The 24,167-nt window shown below is 43.3% G+C and overlaps 1 protein-coding gene across 1 annotated transcript in view; it reads right to left on the bottom strand.

The window, feature by feature from the left end:
- Window positions 1-24,167, bottom strand: part of sycp2l (synaptonemal complex protein 2-like) — a 171,168-nt gene that overhangs the window by 22,945 nt on the left and 124,056 nt on the right. The window contains exons 13-15 of the mRNA XM_043719016.2: window positions 13,138-13,232; window positions 9,436-9,535; window positions 9,293-9,351 (exon numbers count right to left, since the gene is read on the bottom strand). Coding sequence (XP_043574951.2) covers window positions 9,293-9,351; window positions 9,436-9,535; window positions 13,138-13,232 — 254 coding nt within the window. The remainder of the gene's footprint in view (window positions 1-9,292; window positions 9,352-9,435; window positions 9,536-13,137; window positions 13,233-24,167) is intronic.

The raw sequence follows: 24,167 nt of genomic DNA, 5'->3' as shown, positions 1-24,167 counted from the left end.
GAGGGGACAAGCTGGATGTTTAAAAAGGAAATTGAAGGGAAAGTTAGAACAAGAGAAGTCAAGAAAGACAACTGTATCAATGAGGCAGAAAACTCGGAAAGGCATCATGCTGTAACGTTGAGTGAAATAAGGGTTGATGGGAAGGGTGAGAGCAGTAACAAATTTAAAATACTATACATGAATGCACGAAGCATTAGACATAAGATGGATGAGCTTGAGGCTCTTTTGGAAATTGGCAGATACAATATTGTGGGGATAAATGAGATGTGGCTTCAAGTGGACAGGGCCTGGGAAATGAATATTCAAGGATACACGTGCTATCGTAAGGACAGACTGACGGGCAGAGGGGATGGGGTGGCCTTGTTGGTAAGGGACGATATTCAGTCCCTTGTGCGGGGGGACCTAGAGTCAGGGGATGTAGAGTCAGTGTGGATAGAGCTTTGAAATACTAAGGGTAAAAAGACCCTCTTGAGAGTCATCTACAGGCCCCCAAACAGTAGTCTGGATGTCGGATGTAAGTTAAATCAGGAGCTGAAATTGGCCTGTCGCAAAAATGTCACTACAGTTGTTATGGGGGATTTTAACATGCAGGTAGACTGGGAGAATCAGGATGGTATTGGGCCTCAAGAAAGAGACTTTGTGGAGTGCCTCAGAGATGGATTCTTAGAGCAGCTGGTGCTGGAGCCGACCAGGGAGAAGGCAATTCTGGATCTGGTATTGTGTAACGAACCAGAATTGGTCAGAGACCTCGAAGTGAAGGAGCCATTGGGAAGTAGTGACCATAATACAATAAGCTTCAATCTGCAATTTGAGAGGGAGAGGGTACAGTCGGAAGTGACAGTACTTCTGTTGAATAAAGGGAACTATGGAGCTATGAGGGAGGAGCTGGCCAAAGTTCAATGGTGTAATACCTTAGCAGGGATGACCGTGGAGGAACAATGGCAGATATTTCTGTGTATAATGCAGAAGTTGCAGGATCAGTTCATTCCTAAAAGAAAGAAAGATCCCAGGAGGAGGCATGGGCGGCCGTGGCTGACGAGGGAAGTAAAGAAACATATAAAGTTAAAAGAGAAAAAGTATAACATAGCTAAGATAAGTGGGAAAACTGAGGACTGGGAAGCTTTTAAAGAGCAACAGAGGATTACTAAGAAGGAAATATGCAGAGGAAAAATGAGGTACAAAGGTAAACTGGCCAAGAATATTAAGGAGGATAGTAAAAGCTTTTTTAGGTATGTGCAAGGCATAAAAATGGTTAGGACAAAAATTGGGTCCTTGAAGACAGAAACAGGGGAATATATTACTAGGAACAAAGAAATGGCAGAGGAATTAAATGGGTACTTCAGATCTGTGTTCACTGGGAAGACACAAGCAATCTCCCTGAGGTAACAGTGGCTGAAGGACCTGAACTTAAGGGAATTTATATTTGCCAGGATTTGGTGTTGGAGAGACTGTTAGGTCTGAAGGTTGATAAGTCTCCGGGGCCCGATGGTCTGCATCCCAGGGTACTGAAGGTGGTGGCTCGGGAAATCGTGGATGCGTTGGTGATTATTTTCCAGAGTTCAATAGATTCAGGGCCGGTTCCTGAGGATTGGAGGGTGGCTAATGTTATACCACTTTTTAAGAAAGGTAGGCGAGAGAAAGCAGGAAATTATAGACCAGTTAGTCTGACCTCAGTGGTGGGAAAGATGCTGGAGTCTATTATAAAGGATGAAATTACGACACATCTGGATAGTAGTAACAGGATAGGACAGAGTCAGCATGGATTTATGAAGGGGAAATCATGCTTGACTAATCTTCTTGAATTTTTTGAGGATGTAATTATGAAGTTGGACGAGGGAAATCCAGTAGATGTAGTGTACCTGGACTTTCAGAAAGCTTTTGATAAAGTCCCACACAGGAGGTTAGTGAGTAAAATTAGGGCGCATGGTATTGGGGGCAAAGTACTAGATTGGATTGAAAATTGGTTGGCTAATAGGAAACAAAGGGTAGTGATAAACGGCTCCATTTCAGAATGGCAGGCAGTGACCAGTGGGGTACCACAGGGATCCATGCTGGGACCACAGCTTTTTACAATATATGTTAATGATATAGAAGATGGTATCAGCAATAACATTAGCAAATTTGCTGATGATACAAAGCTGGGTGGCAGGGTGAAATGTGCTGAGGATGTTAGGAGATTACAGGGTGACCTGGACAAGTTAGGTGGGTGGGCAGATGCATGGCAGATGCAGTTTAATGTGGATAAATGTATGGTTATCCACTTTGGTGGCAAGAACAGGAAGGCAGACTACTACCTCAATGGAATCAATTTATGTAAAGGGGCAGTACAGAGAGATCTGGGTGTTCTTGTACACCAGTCAATGAAGGCAAGCATGCAGGTACAGCAGGTAGTGAAGAAGGCTAATAGCATGCTGGCCTTCATAACAAGAGGAATTGAGTATAGAAGCAAAGAGGTGCTTCTGCAGCTGTACATGGCCCTGGTGAGACCACACCTGGAATACTGTGTGCAGTTCTGGTCTCCAAATTTGAGAAAAGACATTCTGGCTATTGAGGGAGTGCAGCGTAGGTTCACGAGGTCAATTCCTGGAATGGCAGGATTACCTTACACTGAAAGACTGAAGCGACTGGGCTTGTATACCCTTGAGTTTCGAAGATTGAGAGGGGATCTGATTGAGACGTATAAGATTATGCAAGGATTGGACACTCTGGCAGTAGGAAACATACTTCCACTGATGGGTGAGTGCCGAACCAGAGGACACAGCTTAAAAATATGGGGTAGACCATTTAGGACAGAGCTCAGGAGAAACTTCTTCACCCAGAGAGTGGTGGCTGTGTGGAATGCTCTGCCCCAGAGGGCAGTGGAGGCCCACTCTCTGGATTCATTTAAGAAAGAGTTGGGTAGAGCTCTCAAAGAAAGTGGAATCAAGGGTTATGGAGATAAGGCAGGAACAGGATACTGATTAGGAATGATCAGCCATGATTATATTGAATGGCGGTGCAGGCTCGAAGGGCTGAATGGCCTACTCCTGCACCTATTGTCTATTGTTTATGGATGATCACTGATCTCCAAGAATTTACCCAATGGCTCTATATGGATGGTTCACAAATCCCAAGATCCTACACATACCAGCTCAAAGCCAAAGCCTTTAAAATGCAGTACTTGCCTGATTCTAGCTCCTGGCAAATTCTAAAAGCTGATGATTGTTGAAGCAGGATGAGAGAAAGGGATGAAGTGAAGTAACACCACCTCCAGTCTGGGACACAAGTTGAAAGCTTTAAGAACAAGGTCAGGGAGTCTGAGGGAATATGCAACCTCCTCAGCAGTGATGAGGAATGCATTCCGGGAAGCAAGCGACCAGTTTAGAAGTAGCAAGTAACATTTTTATTTCCTGTTTTTAAACTTTGTTTTCTTGATTAGTTTAAAATACGCCTAAAAGAAAATTAATCTCTGATTTCCTTAAGAAAGGAATCCTGTGCACATTTAAAAAAAAGGGAAAACTTTCCAAGATTATCAAAACCAAAATGCTATCCCTTTTACTGTTCTTCCAATAGATTTGTTGAAATCTGGAGTTCATTGGATTTATCAGTTCCATCCTTGATGTTTTTTTTAAGAACATGATGGTACTGTATGCTCCACTATGTTAGTTTTTTGTGACTCCTGCACGAGGACTGCCAAATCCCTCTGTTGCAGCTTTCTTCAATCCTTCTCTATAACTAATTGTACATTCACTTTCATCATCTCAGTCATCAATATATAATTGTGACCCGAGCACTGATCTCAGTGGAATTCCACTAGTTACAGATTGCCATCCTAAAAATGCCCCTTTTCTCTCAACTCTGTTGCATATCAGTTAGTGAATCCTCTATATCGGAGTTGATGAATTGTTTCTTTCAAATTCTTACAATTTCTAAATATTTTTGTTCATTGCTTGCATATATCTCAGAATGTGATCCAACAAACATGATTTTAAAGCATAGCCACCTTTGGACAGTCTCCTTAATTCGAAGTAGTTTTTATTTCCCAAAGCACTTTTTGTTTTAAGACTACAGCTATCTGGACCACAGCTCTTCTCACTCTACGTCCTGTAAGGACTCTATCCCTTTCTCTCAGCTCCTTTGCCTCCACCGCATTTGTTCCGATGAGGCCACTTTCCAAAGTGGTGCTCGTAATATGTGCTCCTTCTTCGCCAACCATGGCTTCCCACCTACAGTTATTGACAAGGCTCTCAACAGCTTGCAGTCCATCGCCCGCGCCACAACCCTCACCCCCTCCCTCCCCTCCCAGAACAAGGATAGGGTCCCTCTTGTTCTCACCTTTCACCCCACCATCCTTCACATGCAAAGATTAAGCCTCCGCCATTTTCGCCAACTCCAACATGACACCACCACTAAACACATCTTCCCTTCCCTCCCACTGTCTGCATTCCACAGAGATTGTTCCCTCCAGGATAACCTTGTCCACTCCTCCATCACACACGGCACCTTCGCACCACACCTAGCGCCTCTGCCAACACACCTAGCTCCTTTCCCATCCCACCCAACGCCTCTCCCATCACACACGGCATCTTCCCAATACATCTCGTGCCTCTTCCACCACGCCTAGCGCCTCTCCCATCCCACCTAACGGCACCTTCAAATCACACACTGCACCTTCACATCAAACCAAATGCTGCTCCCAGCGCCTCTCCCACCACACACGGCAGCTTCACATCACACCGAACGCTGTTCCCACCACACCGAACGCCCCTCCCAGCGCACACGGCGCCCCTCCCAGCACACACAACGCCTCTCCCATCCCACCTAACGCCACCTTCACATCACACCCAGCGCCGCTCCCACCACACCCAGCATCTTCCCATCCCACACGGCGCCCCTCCCACCCTGCCCGGCGCCCCTCCCACCCCGCCCGGCGCCCCTCCCACCCCGCCCGGCACCTCTCCCACCCCGCCCGGCACCTCTCCCACCCCGCCCGGCACCTCTCCCACCCCGCACCTCTCCCACCCCGCCCGGCACCTCTCCCAGCACACGTGGCACCTTCCCATCACACCTAACACCTCTCCCAGCACACGTGGCACCTCTCCCACCACCTTCCCATCACACCCGGCACCTCTCCCAGCACATGTGGCACCTTCATATCACGCCTAACACCTCTCCCAGCCCACACGCCCCTCTCCCGTCGCTCCCCCGGCCCCTTTGCTGTCGCACGCTCGGCACCTCTCCCATCACGCCCGGGCACCTCTCCCATCACGCCCGGTACCTTCCCATGCAATCGCAGAAGGTGCAACACCTGCCCCTTTACCTCATCCACGCTCACCATCCAAGGCCCCAAACACTCATTTCAGATTAAGCAGCGTTTCACTTGTACCTCTTTCAATTCGCTCTATTGCATTCATTGCTCCCAATGTGGTCTCCTCTATATCGGAGGCGCAAAACACCGACTGGGTGATCGCTTTGCTGAGCACCTTCGGTCTGTACGCAATCAGGTCCCGGACCTTCCCGTGGCTTGCCACTTCAGCACCCAATCCTGCTCCCATGCCCACATGTCTGTCCTTGGCCTGCTGCAATGTTCCAGTGAAGCTCAACGCAAACTGGAGGAACAGCATCTCATCTTCCGACTAGGCACATTACAGCCTGCCAGTCTCAACACTGAATTCAACAACTTCAGAAAATTTTATTTCATTTATTTTTAAAATTTTTATTTCATTGTTCTGTACCTCTTATTTTTTGATTGTCTCTCTTTCTCTCGCTCCCCACTCTCTCATCACCTTTTTCTCTCCTCTTCGCTACCCTTCTCCCCTGTTTTCCATTTTGCTTCTGCTTCACCCCTCTTTTCCGCCCCCCCCATCCCCCACATATTTTGTCACACAGCACTAGTTTCAGCCTTGGTCACTCACAGCTCCTAATCTACCTATAATCTCTCTATGCACTGTCATTATCATCTCTTTAGTGTTACCTTTACTTCTGGAGCCATGACCCACCTTCTCTCAGCTTCGTATAAATAGCTCCCCTATTTCTCCCCTTTTTTTAGCTTTGACAAAGGGTCAGTTAGACTCGAAACGTCAGCTCTTTTCTCTCCTTATAGATGCTGCCAGACCTGCTGAGATTTTCCAGCATTTTCTCTTTTGGTTTCAGCTTCCAGCATCCGCAGTAATTTGCTTTTATTTTGTTTTAAGACCACAGTCCAAACAAAATACGGTCTTTAAACCAAACTTCATAAGCAACTCAGTGATCCATACATTTAAAAATATTTTTATATTTAGTTATTCCTAACTATGGGTGTTGCATTATTTATTCTCATGTTCAATAAGTAATGAACTCAACTATTGGTGTTGCCAGGGTTGGAGGATTTGAACTGTAGGGAGAGGCTGAACAGGCTGGGGCTGTTTTCCCTGGAGCATCAGAGGTTGAGGGGTGGCCTTATAGAGGTTTACAAAATTATGAGGGGCATGGATAGGATAAATAGACAAAGTCTTTTCCTGGGGTCAGGGAGTCCAGAACTAGAGGGCATAGGTTTAGGGGGAGAGGGGAAAGATATAAAAGAGACCTAAGGGGCAACATCTTTCACGCAGAGGGTGGTACGTGTATGTAATGAGCTGCCAGAGGATGTGGTGGATGCTGGTACAATTGCAACATTTAAGAGGCATTTGGATGGGTATATAAATAGGAAGGGTTTGGAGGAATATGGGCCGGATGCTGGCAGGTAGGACTAGATTGGGTTGGGATATCTGGTCAGCATGGACGGGTTGGACCGAAGGGTCTGTTTCCATGTTGTACATCTCTATGACTCTATTTGCTAACTCAAAGAAATCTAGTTAAATTGGGTCCTTTAAAAATATAAATTCATTTGGTGTTGAAGCTATTAGAGAAGAGATCCTTTATAAATTAACCTAGTTGTGAAGGGCAGGTGAATAAAGGAGGGAAACCAGTCTATTCCTCCTCAACTGAGAATTTAAGGAGTTTGGAATGGTTAGAAATTGGGAAGCCTCACATGGGAACTTGTCATACAAAGTAGCAGAAGATTGAAAAGTGGCACATCGATGCCTTGCATAGTGTCAAAGGAAATTCCAAGAAACTATAAACTGCTTAAAAGGTTTCAGAAATAATATTCAATGAAAGAATTAACAGCCACTTGAAATTTTAGTTAATGAGTTAATATTAATTGAGATAATGCCAGCACAGCTTTGCCAAAGAGAGAACAGGCTTGACTACTTTTTTTCATGAAGCAACAGTGTTAATTTAGAAAACACAGTGGATATTGATTGCTTACAAAATTGAAGTCCATGAACTAGAAGGATCAGCATCAGCTTCAATGAAACACGGCTTGGTGATCAAAAACAAGTTTTAGTAAAGACAGGTTGTGTTATGTTGCACTGTCAGAATGTCAGCAAAGCTTAAAGAATTTTTTGAGAAGATTTGTAGCTCAGGTTGAGGTTCTAGATGTAGGTATTCTCACTGAGCAAACCTACATCCAGAACCTCAAAGAAATACGCTCCTGATATCTGTTACAACATGGTGGAAACCCTTCTGGTAATTAAACCAAACACAAAAAAGTTTACTTCACCTTGTAATCTGTTAAATTATAAGTGACAGAGAACTACCCAAATTCCACTATTTAATGAAAAAATATCAATTTTATTCTTTAACTCTAAAATTGAACATTAAACAACACCAATTTACAACTCAATCTCCTTTCTCAAAGATTTGCCATCTACCTCCAATATAACAATATACTGATCTGATAAAGCCCCTATTAAATTTACAGCAAATCGATTTTCAAAACCAGACAGCAATTGACAGGTGTCAATTCTCCTCTGTTTGTTGATCTCCCTGGGTCATCTTTAGTCTTCTGTTGCAAAGATATTACATATGAAAAAGGTACCTTTTTTGAGACAGCTTTCAGGTAATCTATCCAACAATGGCAGGTGGTGCTCTTTCTCTGGCTAACTGTCCAAAATGTCTGCTTTTTATACCCCAAAATATTGTGTCATCTCATTAGTTCAATGTCGTCAAAACAGTAAAATTCAAATTTGATTGGCTTTTAATGTCTTGGGGCATAATTTAAACTGATTGGCTAACTCTGAACTGCTATGAAAACAACTCCGGTATCTAGGTTACAACATTTCCCCGTGTCTGCGTGGGTTTCCTCTGGGTGCTCCGGTTTCCTCCCACAGTGCAAAGATATGTAGGCCAGGTGAATTGGCCATGCTAAATTGCCTGTAGTGTAAGGTGAAGGGGTAAATGTAGGGGTCTGGGTGGGTTGTGCTTCGGCGGGGCGGTGTGGACTTGTTGGGCCGAAGGGCCTGTTTCCACGCCGTAAGTAATCTAATCTAATCTTTCAATTTTCCAGCGCACACACTCTGCAATTAGTCACATGACAGGAGCTTGACAGCTTTCACTCTCTCAAAAGGTACAGTACATGCCTTCAACTTCATAACATATCACTATCATAATATATAAATGGAGGGTATAAAAATCTTATACTTTTTCTTATCTTTTCTCACTTGATCTGAGACATTCTATTTGAAGTATACTTTTCTATTGTAACAGATAAATGTTACCAAGTGCTTAAGGAATGTACTGTTTATACATAATAGTTGTAATGTCTGCTGGACATTACAAAATCAGCAGACCCACACCTAATTTCTTATGCTACTAAAGATAACCTGAGAGCTGATTGTCCATGTATACAAATCTTTGCTCTGCACACAGTTAATATGGCCTACCAGCTTCAAAGTTTGTGATTGCTGATTTCATGAACAGTTGTACTGAGCATGAGAACATGGAGCAGAAGTATATAAAGCTCTGGAGCATGGCATTCTGGTTTTCTCATTAGATTTTAAGAAGAACCAGACCCACTTCCCCTACTACTGTACATTTACCCCTAACTCATGCACCTAACACATCACTGAACACTGTGGGCAATTTGCATTGGCCAATTTGGCCAATTCACCTAACCTATACATCTTTGGATTGTGAATGGAAACCGGAACACCGGAGGAAACCCACGCAGACACAGGGAGAATATGCAAACTCCAAACAGACAGCCAACGGAGACTGGAATTGAATCAGGGTCCCTGGCACTGTGAGGCAGCAGTGCTAACCACTGAGCCACCATGCCACCCTATTCTCTCAAGAAATCTCTCTATGAAGTCATTGTCATAAATTGTATCCACTCAGTAGAAATTGTATGAGAAGCAATTCTTGAATTTAAAAAAATGAATATGATAACAGAAGTACAGATAGAAGAGGAGAAAAACACAACAGAGAAAAACCACTGTGAATAGAGGCTCACCTTTGTTCTTGATTTTCATAAAACTGCAAGATCTTAAGGGATTGCTGCTTCCAAAAGTTCTGTTTTGAGAAAAAAAACTTGTAAAATTATGATGATGTGGATGGAAAGAAAGAGAGTGTCTAACTATTGAACTCATCACATACCAGAGTCTCTTCCTCCAAATTCTTTACTGCTTGCACGTTTTCTTTAAAGTCCTTCAGTTCCCGGTCAAGTCTGTCCTCAAATATTTTCAATTTCTGTAACCTTTTAGAAGACATGCAAATTAAAATTGTACCAAGCAATATGCATATAAAACTGCAACTCTCAAATAAATCTTGGTCAAATGTTAGTGATTACACCTTATCATGCTACAACAACCAGAATAATTAAATTGTGCAGCAATGAACACAAGTAGGCAGTTCAGTTCTCTTCAGCATTTTAAGAACACAAGAAATGGAAGCACAGATAGACCATGAAACCTGCCCTACCAATTAATACAATTATGGCTGATTTTGGTCATTAACCCCCAACCTCTTCCTGGATTTCAGGAGACCAAAAAGTTTACCTCGGCCTTGGCTGACCCACTTCAACTCCCCCCAAGGTCCTGGGCCTCCTCCACCATGAAATCCAAGCCACCAGACAACTAGAGGAAGAATGCCTTATCTTCTGCCTTGGGACCCTTCAACCACATGGCATCAACGTAGACTTCACTAGTTTCCAAATCTCGCCTCCCCAACATTTATCCCAGATCCATGTCTCCAATTCAGCATGGCCCTCTTGACCTCTCCCCACCTGTCTATCTTCCTTCCCACATACCTTCCCCCAGCCCCACCCCCAATGCCATATTTATCTCAGCCTCCTCTCTCTCCGCATTCCTGATGAAGGGTTTATGACTGAAACGTTGACTCTCCTGCTCCTCAGACGCTGCCTGACTTGCTGGGCTTTTCCAGCACCACACTTTTCACCTCTGATTCTCCAGCATCTGCAGTCCTCACTTTCTCCTCCTTGAATTTATTTGCCAGTGGAGTATTTATAACCACCATTAAATAATCTTATTTTTAAAATAAGATATTCAATACATTACATTTTGTTTGAACTGAGGCCATTTCATAATTCCATGTAATACTTAATGCCAGTTACTCAATAACCTTAAGCATTCAATTTGCTCATGACTGACTTACACCATTCACCTGCACTGACTCCATATTCTTAAGTTAGAGTCATATAGGTCTACAGCTCAAAAAAAGGTCCTCTGGCCCATCGAGCCTGTACTTGTCAAAAATAGCCACCTAACTATTCTAATCCCATTTTCCAGTACCTGGCCCATAGCCTTGTATGCCTTGGCATTGCTTGTGCACACTTAAAAACTTCTTAAATATATTGAGGGTTTCTGCCTCTACCACACTTTCTGGCACTGAGCTACTGATTCTCAACACCCTCTGAATGTGAAAAATAAAATCCTCATCTCTGCTAAGCTTCCTGTCTTTACCTTAAATCTATGCCCACATTCATTGATCTCACCTCCATGCAGAAATCTACCCTATGCCCCTCAAAACGTTATACATCTCAATCCTGTCCCCCTCTCCGTCTTCTCTGCTCCAAGGAAGCAACACAATTCATCGAGTCTCTCTTCATAACTAACACTCTTCAGCTCCAGCAACATCCTCTGCACAATCTTCAGTGTAATCATATCCCCATCCAAAAATGTGGATTCCAGAACTGCATGCAATTTAGCTGTGGCTGAACCAACATTTTGTACCATCTTGTCCACTGTTTTCTAGCATATCAAAATGGTTCAATGAAGAGTAGAAAAAGGTAGGCCTGGAACAGTAGCATGCAAGATTGGGGTGACTGATGAAACTATAGCACAAGACTACTGCATGCCAAAATAGCAACATACCTGATTGAAATGTGGCACAACTGTAGTTTTTCAGTCATAAATGGTGGGGACAATTAGACAACCAATAGTAGTTGTCAAAGATCTCCCTGCCTCAATACTAGGGGGCCCAGTCTGAAGCAGTTATACCAATCTCATCCTGAAATGCTGGGTGGATAATCTAGTTTAGACTCTCCTCAAGGTGTCCAGCACCCCAGGTGCCAGAATTCCACCAAATCCTTTCACGTGATATCATGAAATAGTCTCAATTAGGGATACTGCAAAGGCAACGGACCATGACAACATCATGATAACTTTTGCTCCTGTATTAACCAGTGGGCGGCACAGTTGCAAGCTCTGCTGCCTCACAGCGCCAGAGACACGGGTTCAATTCCCACCTCAGGTGACTGACTTTGTGGAGTTTGCACATTCTCCCCGTGTCTACGTGGGTTTCCTCCGGGTGCTCCGGTTTCCTCCCACAATCCAAAAATGTGCAGGTCAGGTGAATTGGACACGCTAAATTGCCCGTAGTATTAGGTGCAGGGGTAAATGTAGGGGAATGGGTCTGGATGGGTGTGTTTCGACGAGTCGGTGTGGACTTGTTGGGCCGAAGGGCCTGTTTCCAAAATAAGTAGTCCAAGTAGCCACACCCCTAGCTATGCTGCACCAGTACAGCTAAAATGCAAAGATTTACCAAGCAATGTGGGGGAAACTGCCTCAGTATGTCATAGAATCATTCAGATGTACAGCATGGAAACAGACCCTTCGGTCCAACTCGTCCACGCCAACCAGATATCCTAACCTAATCTTGTCCCATTTCCCAGCACTTGGCCCATATCCCTCCAAATCCTTCCTATTCATATACCGATCCAGATGCCTTTTCAATGTTATAATTGTACCAGCCTCCATCGCTTCCCTTGGCAGCTCATTCCATACACGCACCACCCTCTATCAAAACGTTGCCCCTTAGGTCCCTTTTAAATTTTTCCCAGCTCACCCTAAACCTATCCCATCCAGTTCTGAATGTTGGTCAGGCTATAGCTAGAGTATTGTGTGCAATTCTGGAATTCACCTTAAAGAAAGGACACAATAGCACCGGAGAGGAGATTTACTGGGATGTTGCCTAGGCTGGAGAGTTTCAGATATGAAGAGAGATTTGACAGACTGTGGTTGTTTTCCTCAGAGCAGAGAAGATTGAGAGGGCACATTATTGAGATGTATAAAATTGAGGGGCTTTGTTTTCTTTATTCGTTCATGGGATGAGGCCATTACTGGCTAGGCAGCATTCATTGGCTCTCCCTAAATGCACAGAGGGCAGTTAAGAGTCAACCACATTATTCTGGGTCTGGGGTCACATGCAGGCCAGGCTGGATAAAGGTCAGCTTCCTTCCCTAAAGGACATTGGTGATCCAGATGGGGTTTTCCAACAATGGATTCATGGTCATCATTTAGACTCTTAATTCCAGATTTTTATTGAATTCAAATTCCATTATCTATCATGGCAGGATTCAAACCCAGGTGCCCAGAACATTATCTGGATCTCTGGATGAACAGAGATCCAGATCTGGATACCATTGGGCTATCTCTGGATACCATTGGGCTATCGCTTCCCCCCTATGTTACTTCGACAGGGTAGACAGGAAGAAATTTGTCTCATTGAGAGGGGGATCAATGACAGATTTAAGTAAAGGGGCAGAAGGTTTAGAGGAGATGAGAGGGTGATGGGAACCTGGAACTCACTTGCATGTAAGTGTGGGAGAGACAGAAATCCCTGTAACATTTAAAGTATTTAGATGTGAACTTGTGATGCCAAGGCATTCAAAGCTTTAGGCCAATGGCTGGAAAATGGGATTTGAAAATTTCAGTGGCTGTTCTTGACAAACATTGGATGCAATGGGCTGAAAAGCCTTTTTCTGTGCTGTAGATCTCTATGACTATGGCTCTATGTCTTTCTTGTTGATTATTAATAGCTTAGTACAAAAGTTCAAACCTGGATTTGTGAATCTGATTCAACAACATAGATATTTTCTGTTCAGCAGATTGCAGGGATTGCTTGGAGCGTTCTTCCATTTTCCTGAAACAAAACTGAGTCAAACATCTAATCAATTCATATTTCTCACAAACCTTCATTTGGCATTTGCAATTCAAACCTACAATTTGGCATTTGCATCTTTTTACAAGTTACAATTCTTGGGCAGCTTATGTCATATTTACAGATATAAAATTCACAAATTTACCAACAGATGCCTTCCTTTATATGTTACACATTTAATCTAACAGAATCATGGCCATACAATATTTTCAGTCCATCAGGCCTTTGAATAGCTTTTTCAAGGCTTCAATTAGTTCAATTTCACGGCTCTTGGCCTACAGATGAGATTTGTTCCTCCAAATATTTATCCAATTCCTTGAATGGAAGTTTTGGGATGCAGAAATAGAATTAAAATTGCTATTAGTCATTTCTAAGACACTTATTGAGCTTAGCAGTGTATATCGATTCTTTGCTTCTTCTCCCAAACTTTTAGAATTTATCATGAGATTTATCACAAAATGATCAAACTGCACCAGTTTAAGTCTGAGAAATATAGTTTCAGAACTAATGTCTTAAATTAAGGCAATTACAAGAGCCGAAAGACACATTGACTGAAGTGGACGTGGCAAATTGTTTTAATTTAAGACAGTAGAGATGCAATGGTAAAAATGTGAGGAGATATTTCATAAATGTCAAAGATATGACCTTTTAAGGAACACTACCTGAAGGATGCACCTTTTGTGGCTAACTAAGGAAGTTCAGAATGTTAATAAACATTGAAATAAAAAGTACACAGTGCTGCAAAAATTAATTGTGGGCAGAAGATGAGGAATATTAAAAACGAGATGACTACAAAAACAAAGGCAGATATTGGACTACGAGAGAAAACCAGCAAGAAATATAAAATGATTAAATATTTCTAGAGTGGTGTAATAAATAATCATAGTTCCTAAGAAGGAAAAAAATTGCAGAGTCTGTGAACAAATATTTTCTATGCATTATCACACTGTAAGGCACAAAACATGTCAAAAATTAGGAAGTCAAAAGGTAATGGCTGGTATCCCATCACCAAGTACCCTTTATGTACAGTGTACTTTACATGTGCTTTGACTAGCTAGCTCAGAGCCAGTCCCTAGAATGACTGAGTCACCTGTGTATATCTGTCAGCCAGGGCTCCCTGATTGGTCCAGGTTAAAAAACCCAACCAAGAATCTCAGTCAATGAAATCTACCTGACCCTCATTCCAATCATGACAGTAATAAAAGATGAAAAAAATAGGAAAACTAATGGGGCTTGAAACTGAAACATTCCCTGGATCACATTCTGGGATCTTAAAAGTAGTCTGCAGAGATCCTTTATATATACACATTATAATATTTGAAAATTCCATGAACTGTTAGGGTCCAAAAGGATTGCATAACCACAAAGGGTGGCATGGTGGCTTAGTGGTGAGCACTGCTGCCTCACAGCACCAGGATCCCAGGTTCGATTCCAGCCTCGGGTGACTGTCTGTGTGGAGTTTGCACATTCTCCCTGTGTCTGCGTGGGTTTCCTCCGGGTGCTCTGGTTTCATCCCACAGCACCAAAGATGTGCAGGTCAGGTGAATTGGCCATGCTAAATTGCCCATAGTGTTAGGTGCATTAGTCAGAGGGAAATGGGTCTGGGTGGGTTATTCTTCAGAGGGTCGGTGTGGACTTGTTGGGCCAAAGGGCCTGTTTCCACACTGTAGGGAATCTAATCTAATCTAAAATGTAATACTACTTTTAAAGAAAGTTAAGACAGAAAGAAGGAAATTACAGGATACTTAGCCGAACAAACATCATTGTAAGAATACTAAAATCAAAGATCAAACAGAAGCACATTTAGAAAGGGGCGTTCAGAAACAATTGGTAACAGGATAGATCCAACATGCAACCTGAGAGAACCAGAAGGTCCAGGGATATCCAGGTCTGGATAAGGAGGAAAAAAGAGAGGCCTGTAACAGGTACAAAGGAAACAAATCAAAGGATGCTCTAGTGGAGTGCAGAAAATGCAGTGAGAAACTTAAGAAAACAACTTGCAGAGCAAAGAGAATGCATGGGAAAACTTCAGCAAGCAAGCTTAGGGAGAATCCCTTTATAGTCTATAAGTATGTTAAGGGGAAGAAGATAACCATGGAAAGCATGGGTCTGTTAAGGACTGGAAACAGCAATCTGTAGGAGTCAGAGAACATTGGTAGGGAGCGGAATAAGATCTTCACGTATCTTTACTTTGGAGGAGGATGTAGGCACAGAAGTCAAAGAGGTGACTTGAGCAGTTTGATATAAAGAGTGAGGTGGTATCGGACACTTTGTGGGCTTTAAAAAGTGGACAAATCCACAGGTCCAGATAACTTGTATCCCATGACGTTGTGGGAGATAGGACGAGGAAATTACAGGAGCTATGACACATATTTTTAATACTGCGCTGGCCACAGGGGAGATGCCAGAGAACTGGAAGATAGTTAATGTGTTAAGAAGGGTGATAAGGATTACAGACCAATGAATCTCACATCAGTAGGACACAAAATATAGAACGGTGCAGCTCAGGAACAGGCCATTTAACCCACATTGTCTATGACAACGACGCCTTTCTAAACTTATCCCATCTGCTTGCACATGGTCCATTTTCCTTTATTCCCTGACTGTTCACACAAAATGCCTCTTAAATGTTATTATATCTGCTTCTACCACCAATAACAAGGCATTCCAGACACCAAACACCCACTTTGAGGGGGAAAAAAAACTTTCCTCGTACATCTCCTTTAAACTTTTCCCCTCTCACTTTAAACCTATGCCCCCTAGTATTTGATGTTTCCAACTGGCAAAAGAGATTCTGATCATTCACATCTGACTGACTCTATTCTTGTCTCTCATTGTAGGGAAAACTATTGAAGATAATTCTCAATGAAAGAATTAATCTCTACTTGGAGAAGCAAAGTTTGATAAGAGATAATATTGCATTATCAGAAGGAGATTTAATTTTTTTAAAGGAAGGGTCCAAGTCTGTCGAGGAAGAATGTTGCAGTTGTGTGGTTTACAAGGATTTCAGCAAAGCCTTTGACAAGTTCCCACATGGGAGACTAAAAGATGAACGCACATGGGATCCAGGGTAACTTGGCAAGTTGGATTCAAAAGTGACTTAGTGGTAGGAGACAAAGCGTGGTGGTAGAAGGCCATTTGGAGCCCTTTTTGCAGTGGTGTACCACTGGATCAGTACTCGGACCCTACTGTTTGTGACAAGATATAGAAGAAATTATTGGTAGCAGAGTAGATGTCGAGAAGCAGCTAAGTAAGCTTGCAGATCACACAGATTAGACAGGTGGTTAACATTGTGAAAGATGGTCTTCAGCTGCAGGAGGATATTAACAGGTTGGTCAGATGGGCTGATAAGTGGCAGATGGAATTAAACCCTGAAAAAATAATGTGAAGTGATGCACCTTGGAAGAAATAACAAGATATGGGACTACTCAGTGAATGCAGAAGACTAGGAGAGTTGGGAGATATAGAGGGATCTTGGCGTGCTTGACTACACATTCCCAAAAGCACCAGGACAGGTAAATCAGACACTTACAATCTATAGGATTACTGATAAAGGCAAAAGCAGGGAAGTTGTATTGGAGCTGTACAAGATTTGGGTTTAGTCAGTGAACTAATGAAGGATGTGAAGGGGATGCAGAAGCAATTCTCTAGGATGTTACCTCAGATAGAGTAGTTTAGCTATGAAGAGATGCCGGATAAGCTTGGGCTGTTGTCTTTCAAATAGAGAAGGCTGAGAGGTCAAAAGATTGTGATGAAGCATGGACAGGAAGTAGCTGTCCCCTTTATTTGAAGAGTCAATAACAAGGATGCATATTTTAAGGTGAAAGGAAAGAGGTTCAGGGGATACTTGTAGAAAAGGTTTTTCACCCAGAGGTTGAATGCAGTACCTGGAAGAATAGTTGAGGCTGGAAACATGGATGATCACTTGAAATGTACTGACATTCAAGGCTATGGGCCAAATGCTGGAAAATAGAGGATTGTAGATTTAGGGTAGCTTTTCATTAAACTGGCACAAACTCAAATGGGCTGAAGAGCCTCTTCAATTCTGCACACTGCCCTGACTCTATGATTCTACATCGCTAAACATTTCAGTCTAGGCAAAGATATAAGATATGGTCAGATATGTATTAACAACATTGACAGGACATCATTTTTAAACATGGAGATGACAAACTGACATTTTAGTGAATAGCAAGAATATTATAATATTTAACAAGGGCATAGATTGGCGAAATAGTAAGGTATGTAGCAGACTAAGTTTAGCAGAATTATGAAATGACGTGTTTTGGCTGGAATAATGAGGACAAATAAGAGTGAATAAGCTAAACAGAATAGTAACCAAAGGGGGTGCACATCACTAAAGTCAATAACAGAATTAATCTTATTAGCACATGAGTACAGTGAAACGTTTACAAGTTGCCACTTACAGATCCATCTTATGCACAAGGTAACAAGGTACAGAATGTTGGGTATAAAGCAGAAAATAAAGAAACAAGTTAAACTTCACAGTCTATAAGCGCTTAGCCATTCTGGGCCCACATCCCTCAAGGGCTTGCGGCCTCCCCTGCCACCCGCTGTCTAGGGCTGCATGCTGTCACCACCTTGCACCCCGTTCCCACTGCCAAACCAGGGAGCCTGTTCCTGCTTTTCCCATCGGTTGCCCAGACTGCCTACTCCCACTCTTAACCACTGCCCACCTCGGGCTGCATGTTCCTGATTAGATTACTTATAGTGTGGAAACAGGCCCTTCGGCCCAACGAGTCCACACCAACCTGAAGGGTAATCCACCCAGACCCATTACCCTCTAACTATTGCACCTAAAACTATGGGAAATTTTTAAATGAGCTGAAAATGTGTTGCTGGAAAAGTGCAGCAGGTCAGGCAGCATCCAAGGAGCAGGAGAATCAATGTTTCAGGCATGAGCCCTTCTTCAGGAATCCTTCTTTAGGCTCATGCCCGAAACGTCGATTCTCCTGCTCCTTGGATGCTGCCTGACCTGCTGCGCTTTTCCAGCAACACATTTTCAGCTCTGATCTCCAGCATCTGCAGTCCTCACTTGCTCCTGGAAATTTTTAAATGGCCAATTCACCTTACCTGCACAGCTTTGGATTTTGGGAGGAAACCCGAAAACCTGGAGGAAACCCACAGAGACACTGGGAGAATGCGCAAACTCCACACAGTCGCCCAAGGTTGCAATCGAACCTGGGTCCATGGTGCTGAGGCAGCTGTGTTAACCTGTTGCCTTCAAGATGACTGCCATTGATACCAAGGACCCCTCTCACCCTCTCTGTGCTGGCTTGATCTCCTCCATGCTGCATAAAGTCACACCTCACACAAGGTAAGTAGATTAAACTAAGCAAAACAAGTAGTGAAAGGAGGAAAAGGAGGAGCTAAAGCAGACGAGGTCTGCCTGCACACTGCACTGATTGCCAAATGTAAAATTCACAGTAAATCATCGTAAAACATTGGTTTGGCCCTAGCTGGAGTATTGTATCCAACTGTGTGCACCACATTTTAAAAAGGATGTCAATATTTTATAGCGGGTGCAGAGCAAAGTCACTAGAATGGTAGCATGGAAGAAACGCTTCCGTTTTGTGGTGCAATAGAAAAACAATTTCTTCACGTCATGGTAGAATAGGTTAAAGGTGGATTGAATGTAGTTGATCAAAACCCTTCATTGAACTGTGATCTGAAGTGCACCAACTGCAAAAGTGGTCAAAGTGGTTTCAACATTAACTTTGAAAAGGGAACGAGTATCTGAAACAAGCATTTCACACCAGTGTTTATATACAAGGATATACAAGCTAAAAGAACTTGTCACTATTTATTTTCCCACTTGAAAAATGTCCATAAGACAGAGGTGGTGGTGTTGGATGTCTTAAAACTCAAAAGGTGGAGAAATCCCCAGGACCTAATCAGGTGTACCCTAGAACTCTGTGGGAAGCTGGGCCCCTTACGGAAGTATTTGAATGATCAATAGCCACAGGTGAGGTGCTGGAAGACTAGAGGTTGGCTAACATGGTGCACGCTATTTATGAAAGGTGATAATGAAATGCCAGGGAACCATAGATGGTGAGCTTGACATTGGTGGGGAGCAAGGTGCTGAAGGAAATCCTGAAGGATAGGATTTAATGTATTTGGAAAGGCAAGGACTGATTAGGGATAGTCAATGCAGCTTCGTGCATGGGAAATCATGTCTCACTAACTTGAGTTTTTTAAAGTAGTAACGAAGAGGCGTGATGATTACAGAGCAGCGGACATGATCCAGGTGCCTTCAATACAGTGTTTGACAAGATTCGTGTGGTGGACTGGTTAACAAGGTTAGATCACATGGAAAACAGAGAGAACTAGCCATTTGGATACAGAACTAACTCAAAAGGCAGGAGACAAAGGAGAATCTAGAACTAGAGATCAGAGTTTAAAAATCGGAGTTTCCCATTAAAAATTAGCCTCAACTCCGTTTCATTCTCTTTGTGAAGGTGGTCATGGAAGCAGAGTTCTTAAATATTTGAAAATGAGGAACAAATATTTTTTACAAAAAGAACCAATGCTCTTGAGGTGAGATAGAAATGAAAATTTGAGATTACAATCAGAAATGTGGAATCAAATAGTGGAACTGGCTTTCGGGGATGAATGCCCTACTCTTGCTCCTTGTTTATATTCGTATGCATATTTGTTGAATTGATGTATCATTTTATGCCAATGCTCAAGTTCTAATTGTGTAATAATCTTCTGTATGAAAATTCAAGTACAATACATGCTCTGATTCTACTTGCTACATCTTCTGAAAAACTAACATTTACTGAACACCATGGTCCTTCAAGAAAAATTATATTCATTCTGTTGAATAAGGTTATGCCTGTTACCTCATCCCTGATAATAGATCCAAGCATTTTTCCCATGATTCATGTTAGGCTAACTGACCTAAAGTTTCCCATCTTCTCCCTTTCTCTTTGCAATCGAATTATGTTGACAACCTTCAAATCTTTTTGTAATTATTCAGTGACCTCAAATTTTAGAAAGTGACATAACAATGACAGTTTTGGACATAAAACACAAAGGTACAGGAGATTTAGAAAGGACAAGTAATTAGGAGAAGGTGGAAGTGCGGTTGTTCATTGGTGACAACATTAGTCAATAGGTAGCAATGATCTAAACTCAAGAAATCTGCATGTTGATTGTAATAAGAACTTGCTGAAAATGTGTTGCTGGAAAAGCGCAGGTCAGGCAGCATCCAAGGAGCAGGAGAATCGACGTTTTGGGCATGAGCCTTCTTCAGGAAGGACCAATGCTCTTGTTTCCTGAAGAAGGGCTCATGCCCGAAATGTCGATTCTCCTGCTCCTTGGATGCTGCCTAACCTGCTGCGCTTTTCCAGCAACACATTTTCAGCTCTGATCTCCAACATCTGCAGTCCTCACTTTCTCCTGTAATAGGAACTTATCAGAAAAGACTAGAGATAACCATCACAGACGTCTTGCAGTGTAGGAGGGCCATTCAGCCGATCAGGCCTACCCAGGTTTTAAGCATCATTACCAAGTACCAATTTTTTGCTTGCTCCCCCATACCTCTTGCATATTATTTCTATCCAATCATTTAATGCCTTTTTGAATATCTTATTGAAATTACCAGCACATCCCTGGACACTATGGGAAATGTAGCATGGCCAGTCCACCTAACCTGCACAACTTTGGACTGTGGGAAGAAATTGGATCGCCAAGAGGAAACCCAAGAAGACACAGGGAGAATGTACAAACGCCACACAGACAGTCGCCCAAGGCTGGAATTGCACCAGAGTCCCTGACACTGACAGGCTAAGCCCTGCTAACTATTGAACCACACTAGCCCTTGACTCAGTCTTTTTTCCTCCAATCCTGCAGACTTACCTTCACCGTTTTTCTGATGCTTTAAGCTAGTTTCAGATTTTCTGTTTTGCAGCTTGAGCTGCTTCCTCTTCACCATGGATGTGCAATCATTTTACACGTCTGTTCCCTACCAGGATAGTGTCAGGCCTCTCCACTTCTTCCTGGGAAAAAGGCCTGAACTGTCTCCATTGACCTGCTGTGCTTTTCCAGCACCACCCTGATCTAAACTCTAGTTTCCAGCATCTACAGTGTTCACTTCTGCCTAGTTGATTTTAACCTTACTGCGAATCCTCTTGCAAGGATGCCTACCTTGAAGAAGTTCTCCACTCTCCACAAGAATCCCAGTGAGTCTCTCTTTCATTGCAACCCCCAGGTCATTTCCTCTGCCCTGAAGCTCTTCAACCATGTACCTATTTTATTCTTTGCTACCTTCTCCCCAGCCCCCACTTCTGCCCATTGACCACCAGCCTCCTCTGCCTGGCTGAGCTCTTCCTCACCCTGAGGTGAGAGGGGTGGCCATGTGTATGTGCAAGGGCCCAAGTCTGTCTTTTGGAGGAGTACGTGAAACATCCCTCGTTCCAGACCTATTCTGGAACCCACCCACATTTCTTTTTCCAGTATACTAACGATATCATGGCTGTCTCTCTCTCTCTCTCTCTCTCAGAATGGAGAAGTTTTATTGATTTCACTTCCAATTTCTACTCTCTTCTCACTTTCACCTAGCCTCAGACTCCTCCTATCCTCAACATTGGTTTCTATTTCTGGGGATAGGCTGGCCATTAACATCTACTGTAATTGCACTGACTCCCACAGTTACCTGAACTATACATCCTAAAGACTCTATTCCATTCTCTCAGTTCCTCCATCACTGTCACATTTTTTCAGATAATGGCATCTTCAATAAGGGATCCTCTGAAATATTCATCATCTTCCTCAACTGAGGATTCCCCAGCACAGTTGTTGACAGCCCTCAGCTGGGTCTGATCCATCTCCTACATGTTGGCCCTCAACCTCTCTCCTCCCGCCTGCAACAGCGATAGGGTTTCCCTTGTCTTTACCTACCATCCCACCAGCATCCACATCCAAAGGATCTTCAGTTGCCATTTCTACCACCTCCAGAGATACTACCACCAGGCACACATCCCCCTCCCCACCTTGTCTGCCTTCCTCAGGAACATTCCCTCTGGGACCACACTGGTCCACTCTTTCTTCATCCCCAATACCCCTCCAGAGCCTCATGCCACCTTCTGCTACAACTGCAGAAGGCGCAACACCTGACCATTTCTTTCTTCCCACCTCAGTATCAAAGGGCCCAAACATACCTTCTAGTTGAAGCAGCACTTAACTAGATTGTGAGAAGCACAGGTAAACTACATTTGCTGCTCACAATATGGTCTCCTCTACATTGGGAAAATGACTAGATGACCCCTCGCAGAACACTATGTACTGTTGACCAAAAAAAGACCCTGAATTTCCAGTTGCCTGTCACTTTAACATGTTGCCCTTGTCAACATCTGACTCAGGTTTGCTGCAGTGCTCCAGTGAAGCTCATCGCAAGCTGAAAGAACACCACTCATTTTCCCTTTAGAGACCCTACAAGCTGCCTAGACTTAATATCGAGTTCAGCAACTTTAGGGCTTGAACTGTCCCATGTCCTTACCCCAACACCACACACCAGGCCTTGTTATCACATAGTCTGCTATCACACATAACACATCGTTAGCCACTAACAATCTCCATTAATAGCTATTTACCCCCTCAGCCTGATTGTTATCCATTCCTTTGTCTGTCCAACTATTCTTCTCTCTCTCTTCAGGCTTGATCCCCACCTACCTTTTACTCTTCACCCACTTCCTCACCTTATCTTCTGCATACAAAGTGACATTTTCCTATCTACCATCAGTTCTGAGGAAGAGTCACTCAACCTGAAAAGATAACTCGGATTTCTCTCCACATATGCTGCCAGACCTGCTGAACTTATCCAGCCATTTCTGATTTTGTGTCTGATTTACAGCATCCCTATTTCTTATTTTTCTCCTTATCTACTTCATAGTTCAAGCTTTTAAAAACCTCCATGAAATTTTCTCTTAGCCTTCTCTCCAAGTAGAATAGTTCCAAACTCTTCAATTTGATCTCATGTGGTTGTTGGAGTCACTGAGACTTGTCCGCAAAGCTGGAAGTTACATGGCTAGGACATTTGAAGGGACAGTCATACCACAGCTTACAGGTTTGGGGGAAGGAAGGGAATGAGTGTCAGAGAGTGAAGGGAATGGGTGAGCAGTATTAAGGCGGCACGGTGGCACAGTGGTTAGCACTGCTGCCTCACAGCGCCAGAGACCCGGGTTCAATTCCCGCCTCAGGTGACTGACTGTGTGGAGTTTGCACATTCTCCCCGTGTCTGCGTGGATTTCCTCCAGGTGCTCCGGTTTCCTCCCACAGTCCAAAGATGTGCAGATCAGGTGAATTGGCCATGCTAAATTGCCCATAGTGTTAGGTAAGGGGTAAATGTAGGGGGGTGGGTGGGTTGCACTTCGGCGGGTCGGTGTGGACTTGTTGGGCCGAAGGGCCTGTTTCCACACTGTAATGTAATGTAATCTAATCTAATCTAAAAGCCGCAGCAGAGTAAGGGGCTTCCTTACTAAAGGAATAGTAATGACAGTTAATGAATGCTCTACTCCTCTTGTATTATATGGGAGGTCAAGTAGAAGTCCCTGACATCATCTGCAGGAGGTGTAGTCCACCTAAAGCTCCTCTCAGACTGCATGGAACGGTTGGTGAAGCAGCTGCTCTCCAGCTTATCAATATCCTGCTGGAACCTCTAGCAATCCTCCTTACTACACACAGCTCCCCAATCTTTGTGTCAAGTTGCCAGGATTGGAGGATGAGAGCTTTAGGGAGAGGGCCCTTTTCCCTGGAGCGTCAGAGGCTGAGGGATGACCTTATAGTGGTTTATAAAATCACGAGGGGCATGGATAGGGTAAATAGAGAAGGTCTTTTTCCTGGGGTGGGGGAATCCAGAACTAGAAGGCATAGGTTTAGGGTGAATGGGATAAAATTTAAAAGGG

Source organism: Chiloscyllium plagiosum, unplaced genomic scaffold (genome assembly GCF_037043375.1).
Source record: "Chiloscyllium plagiosum isolate Xiang-an unplaced genomic scaffold, Cpla_swu_hap1 HiC_scaffold_34, whole genome shotgun sequence".
Lineage (NCBI taxonomy): Eukaryota > Metazoa > Chordata > Chondrichthyes > Orectolobiformes > Hemiscylliidae > Chiloscyllium > Chiloscyllium plagiosum.
This window is presented reverse-complemented; position numbering and strand designations above follow the sequence as displayed.